The sequence below is a fragment of the Camelus bactrianus genome, chromosome 7 (assembly GCF_048773025.1).
Source record: "Camelus bactrianus isolate YW-2024 breed Bactrian camel chromosome 7, ASM4877302v1, whole genome shotgun sequence".
Lineage (NCBI taxonomy): Eukaryota > Metazoa > Chordata > Mammalia > Artiodactyla > Camelidae > Camelus > Camelus bactrianus.
Window position 1 is genome coordinate 20,217,511 of NC_133545.1, and position 27,633 is coordinate 20,245,143.

A 27,633-nucleotide genomic window follows, 5' to 3' on the forward strand; every position below is an offset into this window, starting at 1 on the left:
TCATGGAAACAAGGGAATAGATAAAAATTCTGAAAATAGATGGCAGTGAAAATATGATATAAATACAGAAGCTGCCTAGAACACTGTTTCCTGCCCCCTTTGCCTGGTTTACTCCTGGGTTTCATATCATTTCTTTTGGAGTGCCTTGTAGAGCAGTGTCTCTCAAACTTCACTGCACAAAGGAATCACCTGGGGACCTTGTTAAACTGCAAATTGTAATTCAGGAGATCTGAGACAAAGCTCAAGCCTGCATTTGTAACAGGTGATGCTGACACTAGATCTAGACCACATTGGGAGGGCTGTGTAAATTTAAAGTCTTTCTTAGTTCATCAAGATAGTCTCATGTCCAGCAGAGTGATGACCACTCATTAGGTGCTCAATAAATATTTACTGAGTGAATGATGGAGTATATAGGGTTGATATAGGAGTTTGGAGGGCAGAGCAATGTTTGTCCTGAACAACAGCAGGACAATGTTTCTGCTTTTATCAGTCATTCACTTTGTGAAATCACCTCATACTCTGTAGAGTAAGGATGTTAGTCGTAAATTATTTCTGGCCTTATCACCTTGCAGCTTCAACTCTAATCCTCGAAAAAGTGACCCTACACGCATGGAGGGTAATGAACCCTGATTTGCAAGCTCTGAGGAGGACTTGCCACAGTCTACAATCGCTGCAAACAAATTCTCTCCATCCAAGGAGGACGCAGGGAACCTGCTGCTGTAGGAATTTCCAGATTTTGGTGCTTGTCTTGGTTAATTGCCACCTTGGCCTCCTCAAATCAAGTAAACAGACATTTTAACAGTGTATGTGGGAAGGAGGTTCATCACCCTAAAACACATGAATGTAATATTGCCATGATTTAACCATTATCATTTATGATGATGATGTTAACGACACTGGCAGTTGAGCGAGTAAGTGTGCAGGGGAGTTGGGGGAGGGGGCAGAGGGCTGTGAGGGCAGGAGAAAGAGGGACTACAACTCCCAGAATCCCCTGAGAAAGTCCACGCCGCGGCGGCGGCGCCCCACCCCTTTCACCGGCTGGGCCCGCCCCTCCGATGACGTCACAGAGGTGACGTCACGGCGCCCAGAGCGAGGCTAGGGTAGAGAGGCCGACTGAGCAGGAGTCGTCCGCTTGTCGTGGAGGCTGCTAGGGAGCCGGCGAGAGGGAGAGCGGGCGAGCAGGCGAGCGAGCTAGAGCAGGCAGGAGGGAGCGTCGCACGGCGCAGAGGAGCGCCGGGGCCGGGCCGAGGCGGAACCTACAGCCGGAGAGGGGCAGCCCGAGCCGGGCGACGCGGAGTCCCCACCCCCACTCGGCCGGACAGTGCCCGGTGTTCCCCCGTGCGGGGGGCGGCTGCGGCGGCGGCTGACGGGTCCCGACAGAACCGCGGGGGTGTTGCCGCCTCCACCGAGGAGCCGGCGCGGCCGCGGGCTCTTCAGAGCCGGGGCCCGGGGCCCGTGACAGACGGGCCGAGGAAGGGAGAGAGGCGTCGGCGGCGGCGCAGGCGACGGGGAGGCAGCGGCGACACCATGTCATCCCCCAGTCCGGGCAAGAGGCGGATGGACACGGACGTGGTCAAGCTGTATCCTTCGTGGAGGGGGGATCCGGGCTGTATGTGGGGGGCGGTGTGGGGATGCCCAGGGCAACCCCTGAAACCTAAGCAGGGGCCCAGGGGCACTCCAGGCCACTGTCCGAGGCTTCCTCCCTCCTCTCCCTCCCCCCAGTGCCTACGGAGGCTCCTTGGCACCTCCCAGGAGCCGAGAGCCTTCTCAGCTCCCCCTTTATCTGCAGCGCCCCTAAATTTGGTTGTTCCACGCTCTTTCTGCACCCCTAATGCCCGTGACTTTTATCCACGACGTTTTGACTCCCAAGACGGCTTTTTTTTTTTTTTTTTTTTTTTGGCAGGACCGGCCACCTCTTTTCACTAGCGAGCCCACCTTTTTCCTGTTTGCTCTCCCTGGATTTAGGGACTCGAGATAGAAATTGCCGGGAGTGAAGCCTTTCTCCTTTTCCTGAAATGCCTCCATTCCCTCCACTCACAATGCTTCTTGAACTGGGGTAACTCAAGTGACCTCCTTTATCCCTAATTCCTTTCTATATTAGGAAGAGAGTAGTCTGCTCGGTGCACCCTCTTGCAATAAAGAGCTCTGAGTGTTTTAAATCAGAGACCCTTATTAAGGTCTCTGGTCCCTAGAAGAACCCCACTGTTTTTCTTTGCACCGACAAAGCCTATCCCACCCATAGTTGTATGTGATGAGGACCCCCAGGCCCTCCAGCAAGCCACCCTCCATATTGTGGCAATGACAGCTAGGGGGAGGGAGAGAAAGAGGATCTCCTTGACAAAATAGCCCCTGTACTAACCACTTAAGCAAACTCCCTGTATGGGGATAAGGTTTTCGGGGAATAATTGCCCTGATCTTGCCAAGTGACACCCTTTATTTTCCTACCCCCCGCAACTTTATGTACTCTGGAGGTAGCAGTGGGTAAGCTATAACTGATAAGAGTCCTTCAGGCAGTGGTTTTGGTTGGAGTCCAGACTGATTATTTCAAGACCAGCTAGAGAAATTCGCGAAGGTTCCTGTGACAAATCGAGACATTTTTTGAGGGGTAATTTAGAGGGTGGGGGGAAGAGAGGAAATGAGCCCAGTGTTCTGAACAACTAATCCCTGGGGAGAGGGGGAACCGGGGGTGGGGAGTGGTAGTGTGTGAAACGCAGTTAAAAAGTCCTGTCTTCTGCTTCTCTTTCTCCCTCACCCCCATCCCCCCACCATTTCCCCCTGTTGCAGGGTTTTGTTTATATAACTCAAGTTGTTTGGCTAGATTCTTCAGGTGAATTCCTTCTTTCTTCCTTTTATTGTTCCTGTTTTTGATTGGATGTTTTACCTCTTTAAAGAGATCAATGATTATTGTCAAATACTCAGTTATGGAATTCGCTAAAGTTTTTAAAAAGTGGTTTTTGCATTCGTTTTGGAAGTGGGGGATGGGAGGGAAGTTTCCTGGGCAAGTGATTTTTCCCCCCCATAATCTTTTCAGGAATAAGGTGTTTTTCTCTTCGCTCAGGAAAACTTGATTAGAAATTAGGCACAGAAGAGGAACTTCTAAGTTTTAGGGTTTGAAGTTTAGAATTTTGGGGGGAGATAGGAGTGGGGATTAGAAAGAGGAACAAGTAATAAAGTATGTATTATGTACCAAATATATGTCTAGGCACAAGTGAAACTGACTGTAAGCTCTTTGTGGCCGTGATTGAGTTTTGTAAACGTGTGAATGATACCAGTAATGTTGGCTTTTCATAAGGTGGCAGGAAAACTTGTAACTATGGCTGTGTGTACATTTTACACAAAGCAGTTTCGGGTTTTATTTTTGTTTAGAAACTAGGAAATGACATGGTGGCAGAACCTGAGTTATTTTTATCTTGAATTGAGACTTACTGTCACACCTAATGCAGATTTCTACCTAATGTTTAATTGGAATGGGGGTGGGAGAGAGAATTCCAGCTGTCTTTGATCAATGTCAGATTCTCAAATTATATACTTATATATTTTTAGAAGACTGAGGATAAAGGGTGAGGCCTAACTTGACCTGATGCCTTTTCCATACAGTGCCTTTTGTTCATTTAGTAGTTGTGGCATCTAGAATGATTACCGTATTTAGGAGTGGGGTGTGGGGGGTGGAGAGGGAGAGGAAAACAGACAAAGAACAGCAGGGTGTCTTTCTTTTTTTTCCTCCCCTAAGTGGCTTATTTCATAGCTTATTTTTAGTAGAAGATGAAGAAAGGCAAAGATGCATTGGCCTTCTGTTCTTTTCCCACCTTCCTCCTTTCTGACAAAAGAAACCAGAGGCGCTTTAAAATCGTGGGTGTCTGAGATAGGAGAACAGTCTCGGGATTTAAGAGCCAGAGGTTATCTTTGTTTCGGGTTTGTTATTTTCTGGTGTAAGTTAAATTTTCTGTTATTTCCTTTTGTGTGTGTTGGGGTGAGAGATTTTGTGGCCTCCTTTCTCTGTTGAATTCACATTAGTAGGCCCAAATGGAGACCACAATTTTTGAGCAAGGTGTATTTAGCAAAACATTTAAGGAAAAAATTCCCCAACCCACTACTAAAATGAATACACGTGTGTGGAAGTGCCGAGGGTTGAAAATGAAAGATGGTGGAGAGGAAGTAGGAGAGGTCTGAAGGAATGTACTTGCTTTTTGCCCCTCAGTGCCCCTTGATGATTTCTTTGGTGTGGAAGCTGATAGCTGGTTTCATTGCAACCTCCTGTTTCAGCCCATTTTTGGATGTCTCCTGAGCATAATTATGCCACCACGATTTACAGCCTGGCAGGGAACCTATATAGTAGGAAAGTAGCAGTGTGGGGGTAGGGAAAGAAGAGGATGTGTAACTAATTGGCCACTGCCTTCCACCCGTCGTTAGGTTTTTTCCGAGACACCGTCTCTGGTTGTTGTTTGGAGCCAGTGATATTTCTTTTGTGATGGGTTGGTAGGAGGAGAGCTGACTCCCAAGTTATGCAGGGAGTGAGTGTTTTGCACCAATGCACTTAATAATCTGCTGGGCGATTATGTTCTGAAACTCTGACTCATTCATTGTTTCTTTTCTGATCCTTTGCTAAGGGTTGTGCAAACCTCTCCAGGAGCCTAGAAACTGATGTACATGACTTTTGGGCCCCGTAGGAATGTGTCCCAATCAAAAAACTTGCAGTGAGCCCAACTCCTGTGGAATGGTGGGTTGAATAGTGTTGCCATTTGTTTGCAAAGTCAGGTAGATGGGTGATACTGTGCAGTTCCCAGCCTGGCAAGCTTTGAGGTTTCCATCTCAAACCCGGCTGATTATTTAGATTGTCTGAGAACTGGGACTCTGGTGACCTTAAAGCGTGATTTGCCCTAAAGGAATATCGGTTTAAGTTCTCCTGGGTGGAGGAACAAACAGCTCAGATTACACAGGTTTCCTTGTTAGTGGGGGTTACTCGTCTCACCCTGTTGCACAGCCTAGTGATCCTTTTATCTGTGAACCAGTGGCCCCTGCTGAAGGCTGGAGCTGCTTGTTTTGGAAAGCGTATGCAGGCAAAAGGCCGCAGGCACAGCTCCTCACAGCTCATTGGCTGCTCTGTTACTACCCGGAAAAGGAGGAGGGGCGGAGCTACCAAACAGCTGATGGAGTGTGTGACCAGAGTGTGTTTACATACAAAAGAAGTAGGGGCTGGGGAGGCCTTGCGAGTGGTGTTACGGGATCAAGCATATTTTCAAGGGGTAAAAAGAGGAGAGGAAAACCTGACCTGGGAGAGTACAAGATATGTTCAAGAAAAGTGAATCTGATAACGGGGGCTTGGCATACACTGTGTTTGTTACTCGTGTGAGATTTTGGAACTTCTATAACACCAAGAGTTTTCAGAGTCCCTTTTTCAGAGGGAGTGTGGTTACTTGAAACAGGATAGCCACTGCTTTAAATGTATTTAAGTGACGCCTGCAGGGATTCAAAAGTATGGCAGAAATGTAAGTTTCTCTTACAGAAGCTTCAAGAGTAATGGTTAGAGAGGAGCAATGTCTTATGCTAAAGTCATTAACAGCATTAGTGAATCTTACAGGATCCTGGGTGACTGCCTTAGGGTTTCAGAAGCTTTCAGTAACAAGTTCATCCCCTCAGATGTTTCTGCACCCTGTTTGTGCCAAGCTTGGGGTGGCAGATAGATGCTGGGGGTTTAGTAGTGAAAAACTCAACGTGTGTGGTCATGATGCTTATGTAACTAGTTAAAGAATTTTTTAAACGTTAAAGTACAGGCTGTTTATAGCAGGTGAGCACTGTATGTATCATTTTGTTTTTTGAATAACTTGTATTTACTTTGAGAATTGACTTTCCAAAGAACAGAAAGGTTAAAGTGAATTTTACATGATGGGTGTATGGGGATATTCCTGTTACTTAAAAAGATGTTAAAAAACTGAAACAAAAACAAACATTAAAATGTGTAGCCATTTGTCTTTGACTTCAACTTCAGTATTTTGCTGTTAATCGGTAGTTATTCTATCCCTAGGTTGGTAGTCTTTGTTGCTCTTTAATTTGTGCTCAAAGTGTAGACTGTTCTGTAGTCTTTTAACTAACTCCAGTGACAGCTGGGAACCAGTGGTTTGCCTTTTATTTCCTGTGGCCTCTGTTTTAGTGGGATGAGATGGAAGATGGAACAGTTTTATGGTCTTCAAGCTAAAAGTTAAATCTTTGGCAACTCCCAGTGTTCTGAATTCGTCTTCTCTGCCTAGATTTTGGTGACAAATATAACATACTGGTACTTACTTTGGTTAAGCAGAACGTACATGAGTAAGCATTCACAGCTTCAGACCATCTGATTCCTGCAATGCAGTTCTAGTAAATTACACACAAGCCTAAAAATTCAGCTTTTAGGGGAGAACAATCTTTTGCAGATGTGATCCATAAAAATCCCTTACCCTGGTTTGTGTGTGTGTGTTTTAAGGACCTGGATTTGTTGGCTTTCTAGTGTTGTGCAAATTCCCCAGCACCTTGACCTGCATTTTATATCTATGTATGTATATATAATTATATATATATATTTAATTTAGTATCTTGTTTCAGTCTTAACAGATCTGATGGTTCTAAGAATCATTGGATTTTTAGGCATGCAATTCAGACCTGCAGAAGTGCTTATAGTGTCATAGCTTTAAAAACTGTAGACCTACGGTGTACATTTTAGTAAAATAGTGAAAAAACTTAATTGGATTATACAAGTAGTAAGGTAATTGAGAAAAATAAAGGTTACAGAAACAGAAAGAAAACAGTCACCCATAATCCTATCCTTTAAACAGTGGTTTCTCACACTTTAGTGTGATCTTAATTACCTGGAGCATTTGTTAAAACAGGTTGCTAGGTCCTACCCCTGGAATTGTCCAGTTCAGTAGGTCTAGGATGGGGCCTGAGAACTTGCATTTCTGACAAGTTCCCAGATGATGCCGATGCTGTTGGTCCAGGGACCACAGTTCAAGAACCATTGTCCTCTAATGTTAACATTATGGTGTTTTTTTCTTATCAGTCTTCCCTGAATATATTTTTTTCAACCTGTTTATCATACTGTATGTGCTTTGTTTTTGCTTAATGTTTTTGCAACAATTTTTCCCAGTTAAAAAGTCAGGTAGATAGCTCGTGTAATATGCCTTTCCAAGCCTGTACCATTGATTTAATTCTTTGCTTTATTTTCCATGATAAGTAAGATTGAAATTAACATCTTGTACATAAGGCTTTTCTTACATTATTTGGATTATTTCTATTTCCCATAAATGGGATTCTAGATCAAAGAAGGCAAACTTTTGAATTAAAATATTTAATTAAAAATCTTAGGGTCAGTGGGCTCTCACTTTGTTCTGTTGCATTCTAGTTGGTGTCATTTCAACACCGAAGCAGTCAGCCTGTCATAGTGAAGAAAGATGAGTTCTGATCTCTCTTTAAACTTTCATGTTTTTTGTGATAATGGCAATTCTTAAATTAGGGATACTGCTCCAAGTACCTACTGTGAGTTGGTAGGTTATACATATATTCATGAACAGATAGATCTGACTGGCAAGAGCTATATTATTAGTTTTTATATTTTGAGTTTTTTTCCTTTTGTTTTTTATTGAGGTATAATTGACATAAAATAACAGTACATATTTCAAGTGATAAATTTGGTAAGATTCGACATAAGTATCACCTATGTCACTTATCACCACAATCAAGGTAGTGACCATATTCATTTTCTCTAAGTTTCTCTTGCCTCTAGGTAGTCTTTCCCTCCTTCCCCTGCATAACCATTGATCTGATTTTTGTCACTGTATATTAGTTTGCATTGTCTAGAATTTTATATAAATGGAATTATACAGTGTGTACTCTTTTTGTGTGAATTCTCTGTACTTTTGTGAAAAGGTAAGCACACTTTATGTTGATGGTGCCCTTTTCTTTTTGTAAAGTATTGATAAAGAATTTTTAAACATTGGTTTTACTTAGCACCTCCAGTTACGTTTACAGCATTTACAAATATTTACACAGGACTCTGTTAAGGTTTAAATAGTATCGTCAAGTTTCATGTGGACTAAACTCAGATAAAAGGGACCAAATAGCAACTCAGTGGCAGAACTGGAAACAGATTCTGAGAGTTAGGGTATCTCTTAATATGTTTTCCTGGAATCTTTTTTTTAAAGTTAATTTTTTTGTGTGTTTTACTTTTTGACATCCTATGTGAATTATTTGATTAGTTAATTAATAGACATTGCCATAATAAGAAATTAGACATTGCTTTGTAATAGTTGTTATTATTATCACATTCTCGTAATTTATGAACATTTGAATCTCTGTGTAGGTGTTTACATGCATGTTGCTTAAAAAGTTAACACCTTATTACTGACAGTTGGAATTTTTAGCTTGGCTAACAAGATGAAAGATAACCCTGTTTCATGTTGGAGTCAGTGGTGGTTTATTTGGTGGCTAGACTTTGGTTTGGTCCTCAAACACGAGGATGGTGCTCTGAGCATATATATTAGAGTGTATTATTTCTGTATTGCCAAAGTGTAATTCAAGTGCAATGTAGAAATTTTATTTAATTTTATTTTATTGGTGGGGAGATAATTAGGTTTACTTATTTATTCTTAGAGGAAGTACTGGGGATTGAACCCAAGACCTCAGGTATGATAAGCAAGGGCTCTAACCACTTGAGCTGTACCCTCCCCCTAGAAGTCTTTTAAACACCAGGAAGTCAGTGTGGACTTTTGAGAGGCTGTTGTTACCTTAGTGATTCTCAGGTTGAGTATGAGAAGAATTGTTACATGTTTATGGGGGTCCTGAGGTTATGGTAGTTTCTTCTCTGTACCTCACCAGATGCTTGAGAAAGGTGGCTGGTTGTTGCAGGCTGGTGCTCATGGTGGCATCTGTCCATGCCTGGCAGAACCCAAATTCTCAAGAGCTAGGTGTGGAAAGCCCCACGGAGCAGTTATTTATATGCACATGAGGGATGAAGGATCCTTACGCCTTCTCCTGCTTTTTAGATATCTAGGGCTTTGAGTAGGTGGTTTAAATAGGTGCTTCTGATCTTTTGACGTGGCCCTGCAGAGAAGTCGGGGAGAAGTAGGAAACTCATGTGAATTGGAGAGGTTTGGCTGGATTTGGTCATCCTGAGGAAGATAAGCATGGCTGGTGGGTCTATCTTTGGGCTCACAAAGGTGTCTGGACTGTAGCACTTGGAGGAACCATATTTAGGAATGTAGAATATTATTTAATTGATAGGGAATGGAATCTTTATGTCTTTTGTTCAGCTTCCTGGCTTCTAATTTTTAAACTACTTTTAGGGAGGTATTATGTGTCAAAATAAGTAAGAGATAGTCCTTGCATGTGAAATTATTATTAATGTTGTAGATTATGCATTTTCTTTTTAGTATTAGGCAAAATGTTTCTTTTTCCTTGTGTTATGTTTTTTATCTTGTACACTTTTCAAGGTTTCTTGGACTATAAAATCTTAGTTGAGGTAATATAAATAGAAAGTTAGATACAGTCTGTGCCTTGTTCGTGTTACCTCAGAAGCAATTGGGTTACTACTCAGCTTAGTGAATGTAAATTTAGTTTTGTCCAAATGGGGCCAGTATAACTTTGGTTATCTGGATATTGCTTTTTAATCAGTTAACTTTCTATTGTGTAGGCAGTTCTGAAAGGTTGATTAATTCAAAAATTTGGGTAAACATTTTCATTGTAGTGTCTTATCTGTAGAAGATTGATTCAGTTAGAATTCTGTCTGTAAGAATTCACCAGGTGTAATATAGTTAGATATATTGTTTTATGGTCTTTTAGCCTACTGAATGTTTAGTACCCTTTTGCTAATCTATTTATATAAATCTGTAAATAAATTAGTAAGTGTCTTTTTGGCAACAGAGCTTGAAAACTATATCACACTTTTTGTTTCACTCCAAAGGAAAGAAACTGGATTTACTTTTTTCCATTAACAAATGGTCACTTTTATATAACCTTGAGGGTCCCCCAACTGGGAATTGGTGCTTGGTCAGGTCACTAATCCAGACTAAAGCTCCTACAATGAAATCATTGTGTGATGTAGAACTTGGACATTTTGGATTATTTTTAAAAATTGTATTTACATTGAAATGGATGAACACAGGAGGGAAATGTATTTTAAATGCTTCTGGCATTTCCTGACAAGAGGAGTTAAAACTTTAGCTCTTTATCTTAACTTGGTGGCTGATCTCAATGTTGCTTTAGAGTATATTTGAGTAAATATATTGAAATGTGGAACATAATTTATGTTTGATAACAGAATCAATGATGTTGGCAACACAATTTGACATCATTAGCATCTGTCTTTTTTTTTTTTTTTTAATGATTTTAGCATCTTACCAACTAATTCATTCAATTCCCCACAGCCACCATTTTGATAATAAGCAGGGAAAAAAACCCTCTATTTCACCTTTCTGTTCATCTGTATCCTTAGAGGTTAGAAAAACAAAAACAAAATACTTTTAAGTCAGATTTGTTTTATGAGTGGCAGAGGAGAGGAAGTAGACCTTTGAGTGTGTTCTTTTGGTCTGATTATCTGGATTGCTTCCCATTTCTCCTGGGGGTAAGGAAAGGCTGCTCTTGAATGCTGTCTTTGATTGTCAGTTGACACACATTTGAGTATACCTGTATTGAGTCATTCACCCTTTTGTGAACACTCACTTGCTTTTATGTTTTCTTTCTACAGGCTCTTGGGTTAGGTACCAGATTGTATCTGTCTTTGAGTAATTAATGTGGCTTTTCCTTTGAGATTTAGCCAATAGTTTTATAACATGTTAACCATAATATATCAGAAAGACTATTGGTAGCTCATAAAGACTAATTTCATTTCATATATTTCAGTCTATATGTCTGTTTTCTATTAGTGTGCCTAGCTTATACTTTGACTAATTTCTAGAAATCCAACAAGAGAATTAAATTTACTGGCAGGAAAGTACACAAATAAACCTTTGGATAGAAGGTATTTCCAGATCCTTTACAGTATCTTATATTCAAGCTTAATTAAAAAAAAAAGATAGATTCTTTTTTCTAGAAGATTGAAAGTCAGGAGTCTACTTGGCCTATTTCACTTTGTGCAGTTTGGCAGTTATTTGTCAAACTTACTTATGCTAAAACTGTATAGTCGTTTACAACTTAGATATACATTCTCTGAATATAAAAATAGGCTATGCCTTAGATTTGCCTTAACTCTGTTCAATAAGTGAGACATGATGGAACTTGGCACCTGAATTTAATGTTCTTATACTTTAAAAGTCCTGGTCTCTCCTTGGTTTTGGGTTTTTCTAAGCCACTTTTATATAATCTGGCCAATGTTTCTGAGATTCAAAGCTGCTAAGTGACTGTATTTCCTTTCAGTCCTCAAGGTAGGAAGTCTAGAGATCTCTACCACCCAGCATCCTCCTGTGCTCCTCAGGCAAGTTAAATGGGAGTAGTTCCCTGCCCCACAGGCGTTTATTCCCGGCATTAAGTTTTAGCCCTTTTGCATCTTGTAATTCAAAGAATGACTAATGGAATACAGTGTCTACTTGTGCTTTTTTTCATTTTTTGGGGGGTGACCTGGTATATATGCTCAAGCCTTCAAACTGGATTATCTTAATTAACAGAGATACATGTCTTATCTTTCTATTCACTTAATGGGGAATAGAGTTAGAAATCCTGTTTTTTATAGTCAGAAATTAGTGTATGACTTACGCTTTTTTGTTTGTTTTTTCTTCTGTTTTATTAGGTAGAATTATTACAGTTCGACTGCACATACACATTATGTTGCATATAAATACATACATGCAATATACTGCACATTTTTAACTTATGCTTTTAAATGGGGGCTTATTAATTCATTTGGATGAATTGGATAAAACGATGATTTTAGTCTGTCACTTCTGGCTGTTTTATTTCTTAAATGTCATTCTTACAGTGTTTTGTCAGCTCTGATGAAGTTCTGATGAAATTTTTTTATTTGAAGTTAAATTTTAGTAGGTATTGCGCGTTCATAGATTTTAGCATATTTTTCTACTTGGAGAAGATCTGGAATGCAGATAATAGTATTATACAGCAATGTTGCTTTCTGTATATAAGGGCTTCTTGAATTGAAATTAATAATTGTGTTATTCATAGGCAGTGTTGTTTGTGACCTTAAGTAACAATTTGAGAAATACTAACACTTGGCTATAAGTGCTTTAGATTTAGAAAGTAAATTCTGGTAATTTTGTTTTTACTATTGATAGGCAAAATAGAAGCCAAAGTTGAAATAAGGAGTCTGCTTTTCATCTGTGATTTATAAGATCAGTTTTGCTACTTTGTAGTCATATTTGTTATATGAAAAATAGAATTAAAACAGTATAGCCTAATGCTGTAGTTAATCTGATTTTATGAATGTGTCATAAAGAAAAAATAAAAAGAAAAAATAAAAATGACTTAGTAGGTTTTAACATAAATGTTCTGATATCTCTTTACAATTATAGATTAGATAGTATTGCATTTTGTATTCTTGTCATGTCAGAATTGTATGTGCCCTATCAGTAATTTTGAAACAAAGTAAGCCTTGTAAAAGTGCCTGATTTATAGAAGTTTTTATCAGGCTAGAATGGCAGCATGCTGTTCCTTTCAAAATTTTATGTAATTAATTACCTAAATTATATTTTGTTTTTTTAAAAGGTAAACTTAGGGAGTGGGAGTATAATTGAGTAAAAGAATATGCCCAGAGCCAGGATAGGCTCCCATCAGTTTGAAACAGTTTAGTACTTAAAAATCTAAAATACTTTACCTTTATGTCTTTTTTTTTTTCCCAGATCATATTTTTAATCTTGATATAGAGGCATTTCTGTTATAAGGCCACAAATGCATTACTGAAATATCTTGCATTCTGCAAATAATGAAGTGGAAATAATAGTGCTTAAAGATACCTGCATGCCTTTTAATACTCTCCGGATACTTAAAATACATCTTTCAAAGAAAATTTAGTTGCCAATATTTTTGCTGATATTTAAACTGTCTATAGTGGATCGGTTTTGCTTTGTGTTATGGTAATTTTAATTACTAGTCTCAAGACAGCCAAGCATGTACAGAAACTTTAGATCCTTAGTTTTTTAAAAGTTGGGTTGATTTTTGTAATAGAAGGCTTGGGATGTAAGCTGCCCTTTGCGTTTTCTTCTGTTTTTTGCCTTAATGTTTTGATAGTTTGTTTCTTTTTTCTTTTTTTTTTTTTTTCAGGTAAACTTTTTTTTTCTTTTAGAGGTACTGGGGATAGAACCCAGGACCTTATGCATGCTAAGCACACACTCTACCACTTACTCCCCCAGATAAACTTTTAATTTTAGATTTACAGAAGAGTTGCAGAGATCATACAAGGAGTTCTTGTACGTTATTTAGTTCTAATTATCAATATGTTATTATTTTACAGTACTGTAGCATGTGTCAGAGCTGAAAAACCAACACTGATATGTTACTATAAACTGAACTCCAGGCTTTATTTCACCAGGTTTTCCATGAATGGGGGTTTTAGTTTGTTTGTTTTTTTCCTGTTCCAGGCTTCCATGTAGGACACCACATTACAGTTATTGGTCATGTCTTCTGAGTAGTCTCTTTCTGGCAGTTTCTCACTTTCCTTATGTGCATGACCTTGACAGTTTAGGAGTACTGGTCAAGTATTTCTTGGACTGTTCAGTTTCAGTTTATCTGATTCCTTCCTCCGCCATGACTAGACCTCATAATAGTGAGGTATTAAAATTTGGTCAAACTCGTTTTGGGTTTTTGGAAAGAATACCAAGTGCCCTTCTTAACACAAGCGTGGGGGACACCTATGTCCTCATGACATCATTGGTGATGTTAACTTTGGTTCACTTGGCGTAGGTGGCATTTACCAAGTTTCTTCACTGTAAAGTTACTATTTTTCCTTTCTGAATTCTATTCTTTGGAAGCTAGTCACTAAGTGTAGCTGACACTCAAGGGGGCCAGAGGAGTTAAGCTCCACTTCCTGGAGGGAGTTATTGTTACTGACTTTTGATTGTAATGTAATAGTGTATTAATTTTAGTTATTAGTGGATTTTGTACGGAAGTTACATTTGATTTTGAATGAAATGCAAATTGACGCTGCCTTTTTTGAAATAAAAAGGGATGTAAATATATGAGGATGTGGTCTAGGAGCACACAGATTTGATGGGTTTGTTTAGCAATTTGCATGGCATATTTAACTTTCAATATTTGGCTGTTTTTAGACTTAAAATAACATATTGTAAAAGTGAAGATAGACTTAGGATGAGTTGCAAAGGTTAAGAGCCTCATAACTCCAGGAATTCTATAATCTTGAAGAGTTTTTAGACCAGGAAGAGAACTTGGGGGGGGGGGTGATAAAATGCTATTACATTGTGCTATCTTGTTATTAACTAGTTATATGATTCACTTATAAAAGAAGAATATATTCTTATCAGCTACGAGTTCTAGTAAAGGGTCATTTCAGCCCATAGAAACATTTTATTCTGTTTTAAAGGAGTGTATTTTTCATCATTTTGGTATCTTATTTTTTTTTCTTTTTAGCCGTTCTAGTTCTAGTTTCAGTGAAAATCTTGATATAATTGTAGTTGGAGGTTTTAACCAGAAATTCAATTATTATAAGAAGATTAACTGTATAGAACTTCACTTTTTCTTGACTTCAGAATTTTCTAAGCAGTTGAAGCTTACTCCTTTAAATGAGAAAACTTGTTCACTTTGACAGTTTTTGGTATATTTTTATTTTGGCTGTGTTTTGTTTTTGTTTTTGTTTTGCTGTTTTCTCCTTTCTCCCTGGGAATAATACTGATTTTCATATGATGAAAGTTTTAAAGTATGTACAATACATTGGTTTCTCGATCAGGGTATATTTATAGTTAAGGTTATTGGGTAAGTGACCTCTGGAAAAGTAATAGTGGGATGTTAAAATTTGGCCAGACCCATTTGGTTTCTAGGTGAAAAAGTTAAGCCAAAGTATTTATCTCTCAGAGGCTTCTTTGAAAATAGTGAGAAAGGTAGAAATTGAATGTTAATGGCAAATATCTTGCTAGTTATAAATATAGTGGTAATACATTCTTTTAAGATTGTAGAGTAGTTCAGAATTTGATATTAACTTGTGGGGACACCTGGGCATTCGTGTGATACGTAAGTCAGAAGTGTTTGTAACCAACTATTTATTGGTTTAGTAACCCTGCTGGTGCATTTTTAGACCTTTGACCTTAAATAATGCAAGCACCTGGGTGTCATGTGGGTGCTAAGAGTCAGTAGTGTGGATCTTAGCTCCATCTTACTGGCTTAATGACTCTGGGCAGATGTTCAGCTGGTTCTTTTGTACCAGTTTCCTTTGCTCATTTTCTTAAAGTTTGAGTTCCCTGGAGGGCCTTTTTTTTTTTTTTTTAAATCAAGTCTTATTTTTTTTAAGAGCAGTTTTAGGTTCACAGCAAAGTTGAAGAGAAGGTACAAAGATTACCCTTATTCCTTGCGCCTACTCATGGACGGCCTCCTCTCTTATCAACATCCCCCACCAGAGTGGGGCATTTGTTAACAGCTGATGGACCTACACTGACATTATCACCCAGAGTCCACAATTTACCTTAGCATGCACTCTTAATGTTGTATATCTGTGGTTTTGGACATATGTATAATAACACGTACCCATCATTGTATCATTCAGAGTATTTTGACTGCCCTAAAAACTCTCTGTGCTCCACCTATTCATTCCTCACCACCCCACCCCTGGTGAGTACTGATGTTTTTACTGTCTCTGTAGTTTTTACCTTTTCCAGAATCATGTAGTATGTGGCCTTTTCAGATTGTCCTCTTTCACTTAGTAATATGCATCCAAGTTTCCTTCCTTGTTTGTTTGGTTTTTGGTGGGTTTTTTTTTTTTTTTTGGCTCAATAACTCATTTCTTTTTAGAGCCAAATAATAATTCATTGTCTGGATGTACCATAGTTTGTTTAACCATTTACCTTTGTAAGCCATTTTTAGTGAAAAGAGCTAATAACTCTTTAATAGTTTATCATTTTTCTAGATTTGCCTTTATACTTTTTCTCTTAGTAGCAGGTAGCTGAATTTTATACTGCTGGCCCATTCTGTCCTCAGTTATACCTTTCTTGTCCCCTGATACTTGTTCTGTAATGTGCTACTTTACATTCTATTTCACATTTATTCTGGTAGAATCATTGCTTGGAAATGTTATGACCCTCTTTATGTGAGTAAAAAATCTAAACTACACAAATTGGTTGAAAGTGCTGAAATCATAGACTTAAGTCCTTCTAGTAATGAGTCTGGACAGCTTTTCTCATGCTTTTGTCCCTTACAGCACATATATAGCTTTGCATGTGAAGCAGGTGCTCAGGAAGCACCTGTTAAATGAATTTTGATGAATAATATACCACAGGTTTCCACCAAGTCCTTGGATCAGTTTTAGATTAAATTTTGTTTCTATGTAGAAACAATATGGAAATTATGTAGGAGAGAGGCAGATCTTCCTCAAATGATGGGGGCTTTATTCTTTATATGCAGATGCCATTTGCCATTTCATGTACACTGTTCATTTTTCCACATGTAACATGTGCATTTGTGTTCTGAAATTGTCCTAAATGCTAATACTTTAGTTTATCAAATGTCATTTTCAGATGAGTTCTTTTCAAAGATTCTTTGATTACTGGTTTTATTTAAGATGAAAATAAACGATTAAGGTTGGGGGCTGGGGAAAGAAACAGCTGAAACTTCTATTACTTGTGAAATAGAATACTCATCAAAAATCATATTGCTTATTAGTACTCAATTTTGTACTTTGCAAAATGTTTCAGGTTCTGAAGGTGACTTTTACTGGCTTAATATTTGATACTGTGAACATGTTGGTCTGCTCAGGATTTCATTGAAGACCTTTCTTTATTTTATGTTTGTTTTTACTTTTTACCCAGACTCTGTGAGGAAAGGGATTTTATTAAAGAAATACTTTAACAGCTCACATCTGCTATAAAAATTATATATGACCTATTTTTAGTTACTCAGAATAATGGGGGAGGTAGTTTGTAATAGCCAGATATTTAAAATCTCATTTTACAGATGCAAAACTTGAGGTTTAGTAATATACTTAAACTGTATATACACATGAGTATACATTTTACTTTCTGTGTGTGTGCACAGGCTGTTAGGAAAGAATAAATGTTTGCTCCTTAGGCTATTGGTTAAGTTCTTCAATCATTTGAACCTTCTAACACAAAGGTTCCAGAAAATGTTGCCTGCAGACCCCTTGGGATCCCCAGGAAATTTTCAGGGGGACTATAAAGTCAAAATTAACTTCATAGTTAACATTAATTTTTTTTGGCTGTATTAACATTTGTGCTGATGGTACAAAACCAAAACCAACCAATGGATAAAACTGTTGATGCCTTAGCACACCAAAACCGTGTTAGTAGTCATCATATTCTTCACCACCACACACCTACAGCTTTTTAAAAAGGCAGTTTCACTTGAACATGCTCTTGAAAACAAGTAAACACAATAAATTTTGACTCTTGAGTACATGTCTCTTTAATATTCTGCATGAGAAAATAGGAAGCACCTTTCCTGCCTACTGAAAATGTGGTGGTTTCTAGAAAAAGCACTTAGGTGATTTGCCAGCCAAACTAGCTGTTTTTTTTATGGAATGCCTTTTGTACTTGAAAGTATGACTGACTGACAAACTGTGGTTATTCAGACTTAGATGTTTGGCAGACATTTTCTCAGAAACCAACAAAGTGAGCCCTTCACTCCAAGGAAAACTGATAATACATGTTGCCAATGATAAAATACAAGCTTTAAAGTGACAGTCAGATTTGGGGAAAACTTGCATCTGCTGCCACATGCTTGACAGTTGTCTAATACATAGACATTTCCAATGAGATCAATGGTGATATTAATGTGATTTTTTGATATTATGTGATGAAATATGTCAGTATTTGGAAGATCTATATAAATTAGTGAACCAGTATTTTCTAAATGGCCAGTGCATGATAAAAAATTGTGCTTGGGTGAAAGATCCATTTGAAGTGCAAAGTAGACCAGTGGATTTTAATGTAACAGGATGAAAATTTCACTGGAATAATTTAGGAAACTACCATTTGTCTAGTTTTGGTGTAATATTAATGAAGAATGTCCAAAATTATCTGAAAAGTCCATTAAATTACTCTTTTCTGACTACATTCAAAACATAGTATGCCAGGTTGAATTTAGAAGGATATTTGAGACTGCAGCTCACTTCTATTAAGCCAAACATTAAAGAGAGTTGGTAAATTGTTTTTCATTTTAGAAATTAGTTATTTTTCATAAAAATATGTTAACATGCATAAGATTTATTAGTATTTTTAAACAAATTACTGTCTTAAAATTTTTAAATTGTAAAAATTGATAGATATTTCCACATAAAAAAGCTCCTTAGGGTCATCAGTTCTTTCAGTGTAAGGGGTACTGAGACCAAAAGATTTAAGAACTGCTACTCTGACAAATGTGTGTCGATAGAGAAGTTGTCATTTTGTTTCAAAGTCTAGGGTGTACTTTATTTGTACGTAGCATAATGTTGGCATAATGGCAGGTTCTTTAATAAAATACTTGAATCAGATTGAATTGAATTATGTAGTACACCATGTAAATATACATTTAGCCAAGAAGGGAAATTGGTGTTGTGTGAAGATGGCAAATGTTTCTATGTTAGTAAAGAATGTCAGGCTTACACCATATTTCATAGATTCTAAGACATTTTCCCCCTTAACATCTTTGAAACTGGGATGCCTTAGAATTGATGGTGAGTCAGTTTGATTGTCAGCTTTTTTTTTTCCTTGGTGTGTCATTAATGTGATGAAATAAGGTGGCACTTCTTGTGTGAAGATGAGGAAGAAACACATTGGATAGCAGTTTACTACTTGGGCTACAGGATGTGCTGCATTAAATGTTTTTATCAGGCACTGAGTTGACTGTGGGCAGTTGGCAATGGGTCTGTTGTTAGAATATTCCATTCATAAAGCAGTTATCTCTTTATTGCAAACTAGAAGACTAGACTCTAATGCTGGAATTCAGGCTTTTAAAATAAGACGTAAAACGTGATATAAATTTTAGGTTTTTATATGCAGAGCTTTTGTTTTCTATTTAATCATTTTGTTGGTGGGAACGTAATGGTGAGTCTTGAGTTATTCCCATTTCTGTTGTAAAGCAGGCTTTGATAGGTTTTACTGTGTAACTCTTAGAAAATGAATGAGAAGGGTAGCAGAATTAAAATTTTTTAAAATTTATTTTAATTAAAAAGTTTAAAATCTGTTAATACTTCACTGAAGCTTGAGGAATTCACAGGTTTTCTTTTGGCATCTGTTATTCTTAATCTGAGCATTATTGATATTTATTCTGCATGGTTTTATGAGGACCTGGGAGGTACAGATGTTCATTTTTTCATCTCTAGAGCTTTCTCTGTTCTCTTGAATAGGGCTATTAAAAGATAAGTTACTGTGTTCTGTTATTAACCTTGTGCCTCTGTTTAATTCTGTCTAAAAATGAATAGGACCATAACATGATGATAGAAAGATACTGTACAAACAAATTACATAGTCACCCTTAAAAATAACCTTAGAAAGAGGATAGTAGCTTGGTAAAGTAAGGAGCTGAGCCTATTAGAAAAGGATTCTGGAGGAAGCTGAATGTCATAGAGACAAGAAGTAAATAAGCAAAAGGGCACCTGTGGGGATGGGAGGTGGTTGATGGCCTAGACTGATGAAAGGATCCGAGGTTGTAAATTAGTCACTGTTAAGTATGTGCGCACTCGAGTATAGTGTGTGTGACCAAGATTATGTGGGTTGCTATAAGGTAAATAGGCTGAGCTTTTTGCTATTTGTCATCTAATGGACACCAGTAGGTTCACACCTGATATTAGCTGGAGGTATGATCTCTCATCTTTAGTCAACCAAAGAAGGACTCTTGGTAAAGAATTTACTCACATAGGTTGTTGAAACCTGATCGTGGCAGGTTGGCAGGGTTTTGATGGTGTTAGTAGAAGGGAATGCGTAGATTTTATGGCATGTTATATATGAGAATGATTAAGATAATATTTTTAAATGCATGTACTTTTCCAGGTAGTTTTGAAAAGTAAAATATAGTGGAATGACCATAGGCTTTAGTGATGTATTTGGATTTGCATCTGCATTTTATTTCCTCATCCAAAAAATGAATAGAATACCACATTATAGGATTACTTGAAGGATTATTTGAAATAATGTATGTGAATACATTTACTATGTATTTGTTTAGTGAATAACTCAGGAGTTGTAGTTGGCTATTAACAACAGATCTGAAATAATGTAGCTGTAGCATGGAGTTAGTAGGTAGGCAGATAAGGGCAAGTTTGATATTGTCAGGGACCCAGATGCCTTCTGTTTTTTTACCCAGCCATCTTTAGTGTATGACTTACTTTCCTAAAGAGGTTGCTCCTACCGTCATGTTAATGTTACATTCAGGAGGAGGAAGAAAGGCAGATGAGTAAGGCAAAGGGATAAGAACTGGCGAAGACCCCCCCAACTCTGACTATGGAACTTTTCCGAGTGTCTCTCCCTACAGGTTCACTTACATCCTGGGCAGGAAATGTTGACTGGCCAATCTTACCTGCAGGAGAGGCTGGGAAACATTGCTTTCTGACTGCCTTTAGTAAAATCAGAATTTTATTAGTAAGAAAGAAGGGATAATAGGTATTGGGTTGGGTAACCAGCAGTGTCTGCCACAGTGAATTTTTTTTAATACATATTTGGGGGTATTATCATTTAGACTTGGCTTCGCATGCCTTGAATCTTGATTCACAAAATTTATCTCTTACCTTTATTCCATGTCTTTTAGGTTCTGCTTTGCTTGGGGACTGGGCTTACATGGTAAAATTATTTATTTGGGCATTAAGGGAGAAGAAAAACCATTAACTTGGCTTTTTTCATATATAGTTTAGCTGGTATCTCCAAACTTTCACTCAGAGGACATAATTTGGGAGTTTGGTCATTTATGGGAGTTTGGTAGAGGAGAGGCAGCATGCTAGTGTGAAAGAAGACTGCCTGGAAGACCATCCAGAGTTCATGTCCTTGGCTCTGGTACTCAGTGCTGTGAGACCTTGTGCCTTTCACTCCTTGGGTATCTGTTTCCTTACCTGTCAAACAAGGAGTTGGCTTATTAGCTCATTCTAAGTCTTTGCAACTTGAATATTTTTATTTTATCTGAAGACATTTTGCATATAACTCTTAGTGTGTATGTGTGGATGGGTGGATGGATAGATAGAAAGGAAAAGCCATGTGTTTACCTGGTGTTGCCTTCTAGGGAATAGAAAATAGAAAATAGATTTACAATACAAATTTAAAATCTTACTTTGAGTCAACTATTTTTGCTGATATAGATAGTAAAAATAAACGTTTTGTAGTTTGTTACTTTCTTGGAATTTTTACTAGGACTTTTTGAAGTTTGAAGTAGAAAGCATTGACGTCTTCATTTCTGACTTTGAAATATGGGAGTAGAGTGTTGCTTCATACATAGAAACCTGTATTAATGTTAAATTTGGGTAGGAAAGCCTCTGTCATACACCTTTTCATTTCTAGAGGTAGATCCCTGGAATAGTTGAAGTATAACGAAGTTTTAATTACTCAAATGCCATTCAATATTAAGTCATTACCTGCTTACCTGAGAATTCAAATGCTTTGTTTACCATGTTTAGATCAAACTTTGACCAGCTCTATGAATGAAGCAGTTGTTACCATTATACAGATGATGGAATTAAGGCAAGATGTTATGGTTCTTGACTGATAATGGAGAACAGCCAAGTTAAGAATGTCTTCTGATTTTGTCCTGTAGGGGTGAGTTTATCTGTTCACTGTATATTTCAAGAGAGGGAATCTTGTGGATCCTTCATGTCTTGTTTCAGTTTTGTTTTTCATATGGACTATATTTTGAGAGGCAGTATGGTAGATGGAGAAAGCCTGTGTTAGAATTCTTTTAAACAATTAATGGAATTTCAAGCCAGTAAATTTCTTTCATCTGTATTTCCTGATCCGTGGTGTTAGGAACCAGACTTGAGAATGGATCCATGTTTTAGAACCAGTCCTGTCTAATATCAGTCACCTTAGATATTTGTAATTGATAATTGGGATATTTTTGCTAATAGATCAGAAAAAGATATTATAAAGCCAAATTTTGGTAAAAGGATTGTTAGCTGGAAAGGTTGTGATTGAGAAAATTGGTTATCAGTTTTATGATTTTTCTAAATTAATGCATAATTTCTAATCACATAAAAGGGGTCTAAGTTTGTCCAGGCTGTTTTAAATTATAATTAGTAATGTTACATAATCAATCCTAGGTTGGCAGTAGTATTTACTGGTTAAAATATTGTGGTAGGCCTTTAATTGGCCATATTGTACATCTTTTTTGTTCAGCTGCCACATTTTTATGAGTAAAACTACAAAAGCATGTAGAACTTTATTTTATTCTGGAAGTTAGTTGATAAGGGTAATTCAAATAGAATTGCATGATGTTGGCGGTATTAAGCTTTTTGCTTGACAAATAATGACTGGAAAATTTTCTTTATAGTTTACTATGAAAAATCTCAGATAGATAAAAGTGGGAAGAATATAAGTAAATAGCTGTATACCTTCCCACTGTGTAGACTAAATAATAAATATTTTGCCATATTTGTTTCATCATATATATTTTTAGTTGAACCATTTGTAAGTTGCAAAGATAATGACACTTCAGCTTAAATACTTTAATCTTCAGAGAGTCAGGGCTTTTCCTGTATAACCATAGTACCATTATCACAGAATATTAATAATAATTCCACTTATATAATTTCCATAGAGGAAATATTTAAGTGATGATGTTAATTTATCCGTTTTCGGAGTAAGAAAGCGTATATTCTTACTCTTTGAACAGTTTAACACTATTAAAAAAGACAAAGTTAGTGCCAAAAGATAACTTTAAAACCAGTGCTATCCTAGTTGGGAAAATATTTTTCACATAATAATAATTTATAAACTCAGCTTTAAATTAGTTTAAATTAGCTGTTACAGCTGCACATCTTTGAAAAACTTAGCAATTTATGTAGAATGCACTTGAAGTGTACCCATATTCATTGAATTTGTTTTTTAAAGCAAAGTGACCAAATGGAGCCTAGATCAGCATTCATTGTGTGTGTGTATGTATGTGTGTGCACACACACATACATACACACACATATATGTATTTTTTATACAAACTGCAAAGGTAGGATACAGCTGTGTAATTTTGGATTAGATTCTTTGGGTTAACTGAAAGTTGAACAGAAGGAACCCTTTTCATTTGAATCTATATTAAAATCTTTTCAAAAATAGATTAATCCATTTTTCTACCCTTAGAAAATGTGGAATGGTGAGTACAATTGGACCCTCAAGATCCAAGGCCAGAGGCAGTGATGCAGTCATCTTGATAGAAAAATAATAGTGTCTGCCACAGAGGCCATTGCACCAGTTAAGTGAGACCTGTACCTAGGGCCTAACACAGTGTCTGGTATGTAAGCATTCAGATGTTAGCTTAAAAAAATGTGGAGTATGTATTGATTTGGAGCTATAGACACCAGGACATTTTCAAGATTGTTTTTTTCCCCCTTTGGCTGTATTCTAGTTTTATGTGCTTATTTAAGAGTTTTTTAAATGATGAAATATTTTGAGCACCACCACAAATAATGAAGAATAAGATAGTGATAGTAAAAAGAAGATCTGTTACCCAGTTTTGTCAGATCTTAACATTTTGCCTTATTTTATTCAAAAGTTTTATTTTTAAGAGAGAAATAAGACCCAAAGTTACATTTCCCTCTGTGAAATCCTCCCAGATTCTACTTCCCTCCCTTTATTCATGAAATAGAGGTAACTGCTTTTTTAAGTTACCTTTACGATAGTTTTTTAACTTTCTTACATATGTACATATCCATAAATATGTAGCATTGTTTTGCATGTTTACGTAAATGACATTATACATTTTAATTCAGTATTTTGAGATTTGATGTTGATAGGAGTAGCTCTACTTCATTTGTAACTCATTTTTAACTCACTTGTAAAAGTTACATGCATGTACCATATTTTGCTTATCCATTTTGTTAATGTACATTCAGGTTATTTCCAATCTTTCACAATTATATATAGTGCAGTAAAGAACATTTATGAATGTCGTTGAGCACATATGTGTTTCTCTAGGGCAGTGTTTTTCAGGCTGTTTTGTTCATTGGACACAGTAAGAAATGTATGTTTCAGTGAGACCCAGCATATATATAAGTACACATACATGTAATATATATGTGTATATAATACACATAATTATATATAATGTATAATAATATGTACATGTATATGTGCATAGCAGAAATTGTACTTTTATAAAAACATTTTCTCTGAAAAAATGTTTACCCATACACCCTTGAGATATCTCTATATATCACCTCATTTTCAAAAATGCTGATCAGGACCTACATTAGACAGATAATGGCTCAGTATATGTAACCTGAAGCAGAATTGCTGGTCTTAACGGTGCACAGCTTTGCCAGAGATGAAAAAAATTTACTTTTCAAAGTGGTTGTACCAAACTTTACATTTCAGCAGTATCTGAGACTTCCTGTTTGTTCATATCCACACCAATAGTTGTCTAGCTTTCTAATGCTTACCAATCTGATGGATGAGAAATGGTATCCCAATGTGTTTTCTTATCAAATATTTTGAGTATCTTTTCTCTGTCAGACCCTTTGCAAAGCAGGAAAGATGCTAGAAGCAAAACATAGCTTCTGTATTCTAGGAGAGTGAACTTTGTCAACCGATGAGTGGCAGAGGGACACAGAGGAAGGAGCAGTATGAAGCCTACTTGGAAACTGCTGTTGCAGGAAATGAAGCTTGACCTTGGTCTTGAAAGATGAGTAGCATTTTCAGACAGCACATAAGAGTTGAAGGACATTCCAGGAGGGAACTAGGCAAAGGCATAGAGCTGTAAAACCACATTATTCAAAGAACTTACTGAGTGTTAAGCATTGTGCGTAGAGTCCCAGGATTGGGAGACCAAGGGAGGGGCAGAGGAGAACCTGCAGACAGGTGGGCAGGCTGAAGGAGTTTAGTACTGCAAGCATCCAGAGTCATTGATTAAAGTTTTAAGCAGGGTAATAACAGGAGATTTTTTTAAGTCTAGAAATGAATTTTGGTACTTTAAAGGTTAATCTAGTTTTTGTTTTAATTTCAGTTTCAAACTCATAGCTTGGCTCTTATTTGTTATTGCACCTTTGAAACAGATGGATAATAGAAATTAGTATTTTTCCTTTGAACTGGAGTTGGTCATTTGCTTTCCAAAATAGAAGTAATTGTAGTTCAGCTCAAGATGCAGTTGCTATCATCCATGCTCCTTGGTTTTAAGTGGGACAGCAGATGATCTTCACAGTATTTTCTATTGTCAAATAGGTATAGGTTTGTACAGGGCTGGTAATTTTAAGAATTTGTGGTTTTGGACAGTGTCTTTCATGAGGATATTTTCAGTCATGGTCTCTCTCGCTACATCATATCAAAATTGAGTATAGTTGAAAGAACTTCCTTTAGAAAGCTTGAGAGCCTCTTGTTCGTCAACTCTGTGTGTGTGTATGTGTGTGTAGATGATTCGAGAGGTCTTTTTGGACTTCTTAGCACTTTGGGCATTCCTGAGCCGCCAGTCCTTTTTAATAGGGGCATTTGTTTTGCTTTAAGGCATGACAGTTGAGACCTGCCAGCACCTAATTTAAGTAGAAGCAATTTTAGAGACCAGATTGGAGAGAGTTAAAGTATTTTGAAATCCTCAGTGCCTTAAAAGAGTAAGTGTGAAACATATAGCACAGAACAGTCAACACTTACAATAAATCTCACACTTGTGTTGGTTTTAAGGAGAGTATTCAGAGTTACGTTCATTGAGACTGGGGCAACACTGCATACTACATAGATGTTACTTCTAATTTAGGAAAATCATGCAAGTAGGTTTTTTTATACTTTAGTTTTTAATTAAAAATGAACATTCACTATTTAATTAATAACTGTAAGTAGATTTTTAATAGAACTTTTCTAAACTTTACAGTTCAAAGTTTTTGTTGTCTTTCCTATCTACTTGATACTGTAAAAAGTACCTGCTTCCCTCCATGATACCTCTGAAAGGCTTTTTATTAGTTTAGGACTTAATCCATGGAGAGCTCCTCCAGTTGAGAGAACCATGCCTGAGATTAAAAGAACTAGACAGAAGTTTGTGTTGCCCAGTTATCCTGCCTGCGTTCTTTCCTCTCAGAAACCCTGCAATGTTGATTCTGTCAGGTTCATCATCTCCTGTCACCCAGCCAGCCTCCAGTGAGCACACACACACACAGAGTTTAACAGGAGGGGAAGGAGTGGGGATGCGAGGGTCTGTTCTCAGAGTGAGGGCCGGGACTGTTGTATTTACTGACTGCCTTTAGCAAATATAATGCATGTTAACACCTTGGCAGCTGAAGTAGGCTGGATCAGTTAGATGCAAGGTGACTGTTCTAAAATAAACAAAATGAAGCAGCATAATCTTGAATTTGTGGACAACATGTGAGACTGAGCAAATGAGACTTTCGCAGGTGTTTTGACCATTAGCTGTGAGCATGCTAAGAGTGTGTTAGGCAAGTGGACAGGATGTTCTTTGTGTGTACTGTATAACCTTGAAGCCTTGCATCTATTTCCATTTCCCCAGGAATGAAATCTAAAACAGAAAAACTACTTCCCCCTAGCTTTCAAAACAAAAGTAAGGTTTATAAATTTGAACTAGACTGTTGTATAGTCCTGAAAAGGATGGCCCTGATCCTGGATTTGATTTTTGGTAAGGGTTTCTACTTGTTAATAATTCTGTTAGAACTTGAACATAGATAAATGGTTAAAAAAAAAAAAAAAAAAGGGTGGGGGAAAGCCCAGGACAGTAATCACTGTGCATATTCTTACCAAATGGCTGAGAAATTTAAACCAAATCTGTTAATGTCTATATAAGCTGAGTGTGTTGATTTCTGTGCTAGATAAAGCTAGTGCTGTATCTGAAGACTGTTTTCTTATTTTTCTTAGATCCCCCTGGAACTGGATGTGTTTAATGGCTGAGGACTTCTATGTTAAGCCAGTTATAGTGCCCGTCAAAACTTTGTGTTTAGGATATGAAAGTCCTGGACTAAATAAATATGATTATCTGCCTATTGAAAAAAGCTGAAGTAATTTGAAGAAGAATGAACAGGTGCAGGAATATAAGCCATTTGAAAATGTACAGTGCATCTGAGAAAGCCTTCTGAGAGTTGGAGGGCTTTATGGATTTCTTCTGTCTTGTCATTAGTAAGGGAACTTGGTGTGGAAGACACATTTCAGCTGGATAGATTTAACAAGTCTGGTAAAGCACAAGGAAGTTTTTCTTTATAGGTTGTCTTTGCATTTTCTTTGATCTGTTTCTGTATCCTGAGCTAATGATTGAAAGAAAAATCTGTGGAACTCAGTATTTTTATGGTTTTTGAGATGGGGGTGGGGCTCAAAGTTGACTTGTGTGTCGGGGGTAGAGGGAGTTCTTTTGAAAGACAGGCAGACTGGGGTTGTGAGCCACTTAGCC

General features: G+C 37.4%; 1 protein-coding gene and 1 long non-coding RNA gene across 5 annotated transcripts in view; both read left to right on the forward strand.

Annotated features, from left to right (window-relative positions):
* The first annotated feature begins 1,069 nt into the window (after positions 1-1,069).
* Positions 1,070-27,633, forward strand: part of UBE2H (ubiquitin conjugating enzyme E2 H) — a 92,317-nt gene continuing 65,753 nt past the window's right edge. Inside the window, exon 1 of one of the 3 annotated variants that reach the window (XM_074367069.1) lies at positions 1,070-1,580. In XM_074367069.1, coding sequence (XP_074223170.1) covers positions 1,528-1,580 — 53 coding nt within the window. In that variant the 5' untranslated portion in view covers positions 1,070-1,527. Of the gene's footprint in view, positions 1,581-1,898; positions 2,057-27,633 lie in introns of those variants that run through there. The other 2 variants (XM_010947543.2, XM_074367068.1) reach the window with 2 other exon arrangements.
* On the forward strand, positions 2,065-26,967 carry LOC141578134 (uncharacterized). Of its 2 annotated transcripts, XR_012508095.1 has the most exons (3): positions 2,065-2,827; positions 11,380-21,866; positions 23,400-26,967. It is a non-coding gene; the product is annotated as an uncharacterized LOC141578134 (long non-coding RNA). The 2 variants fall into 2 exon arrangements; XR_012508094.1 differs by lacking the exon at positions 2,065-2,827 and having other exon boundaries at positions 2,834-21,866.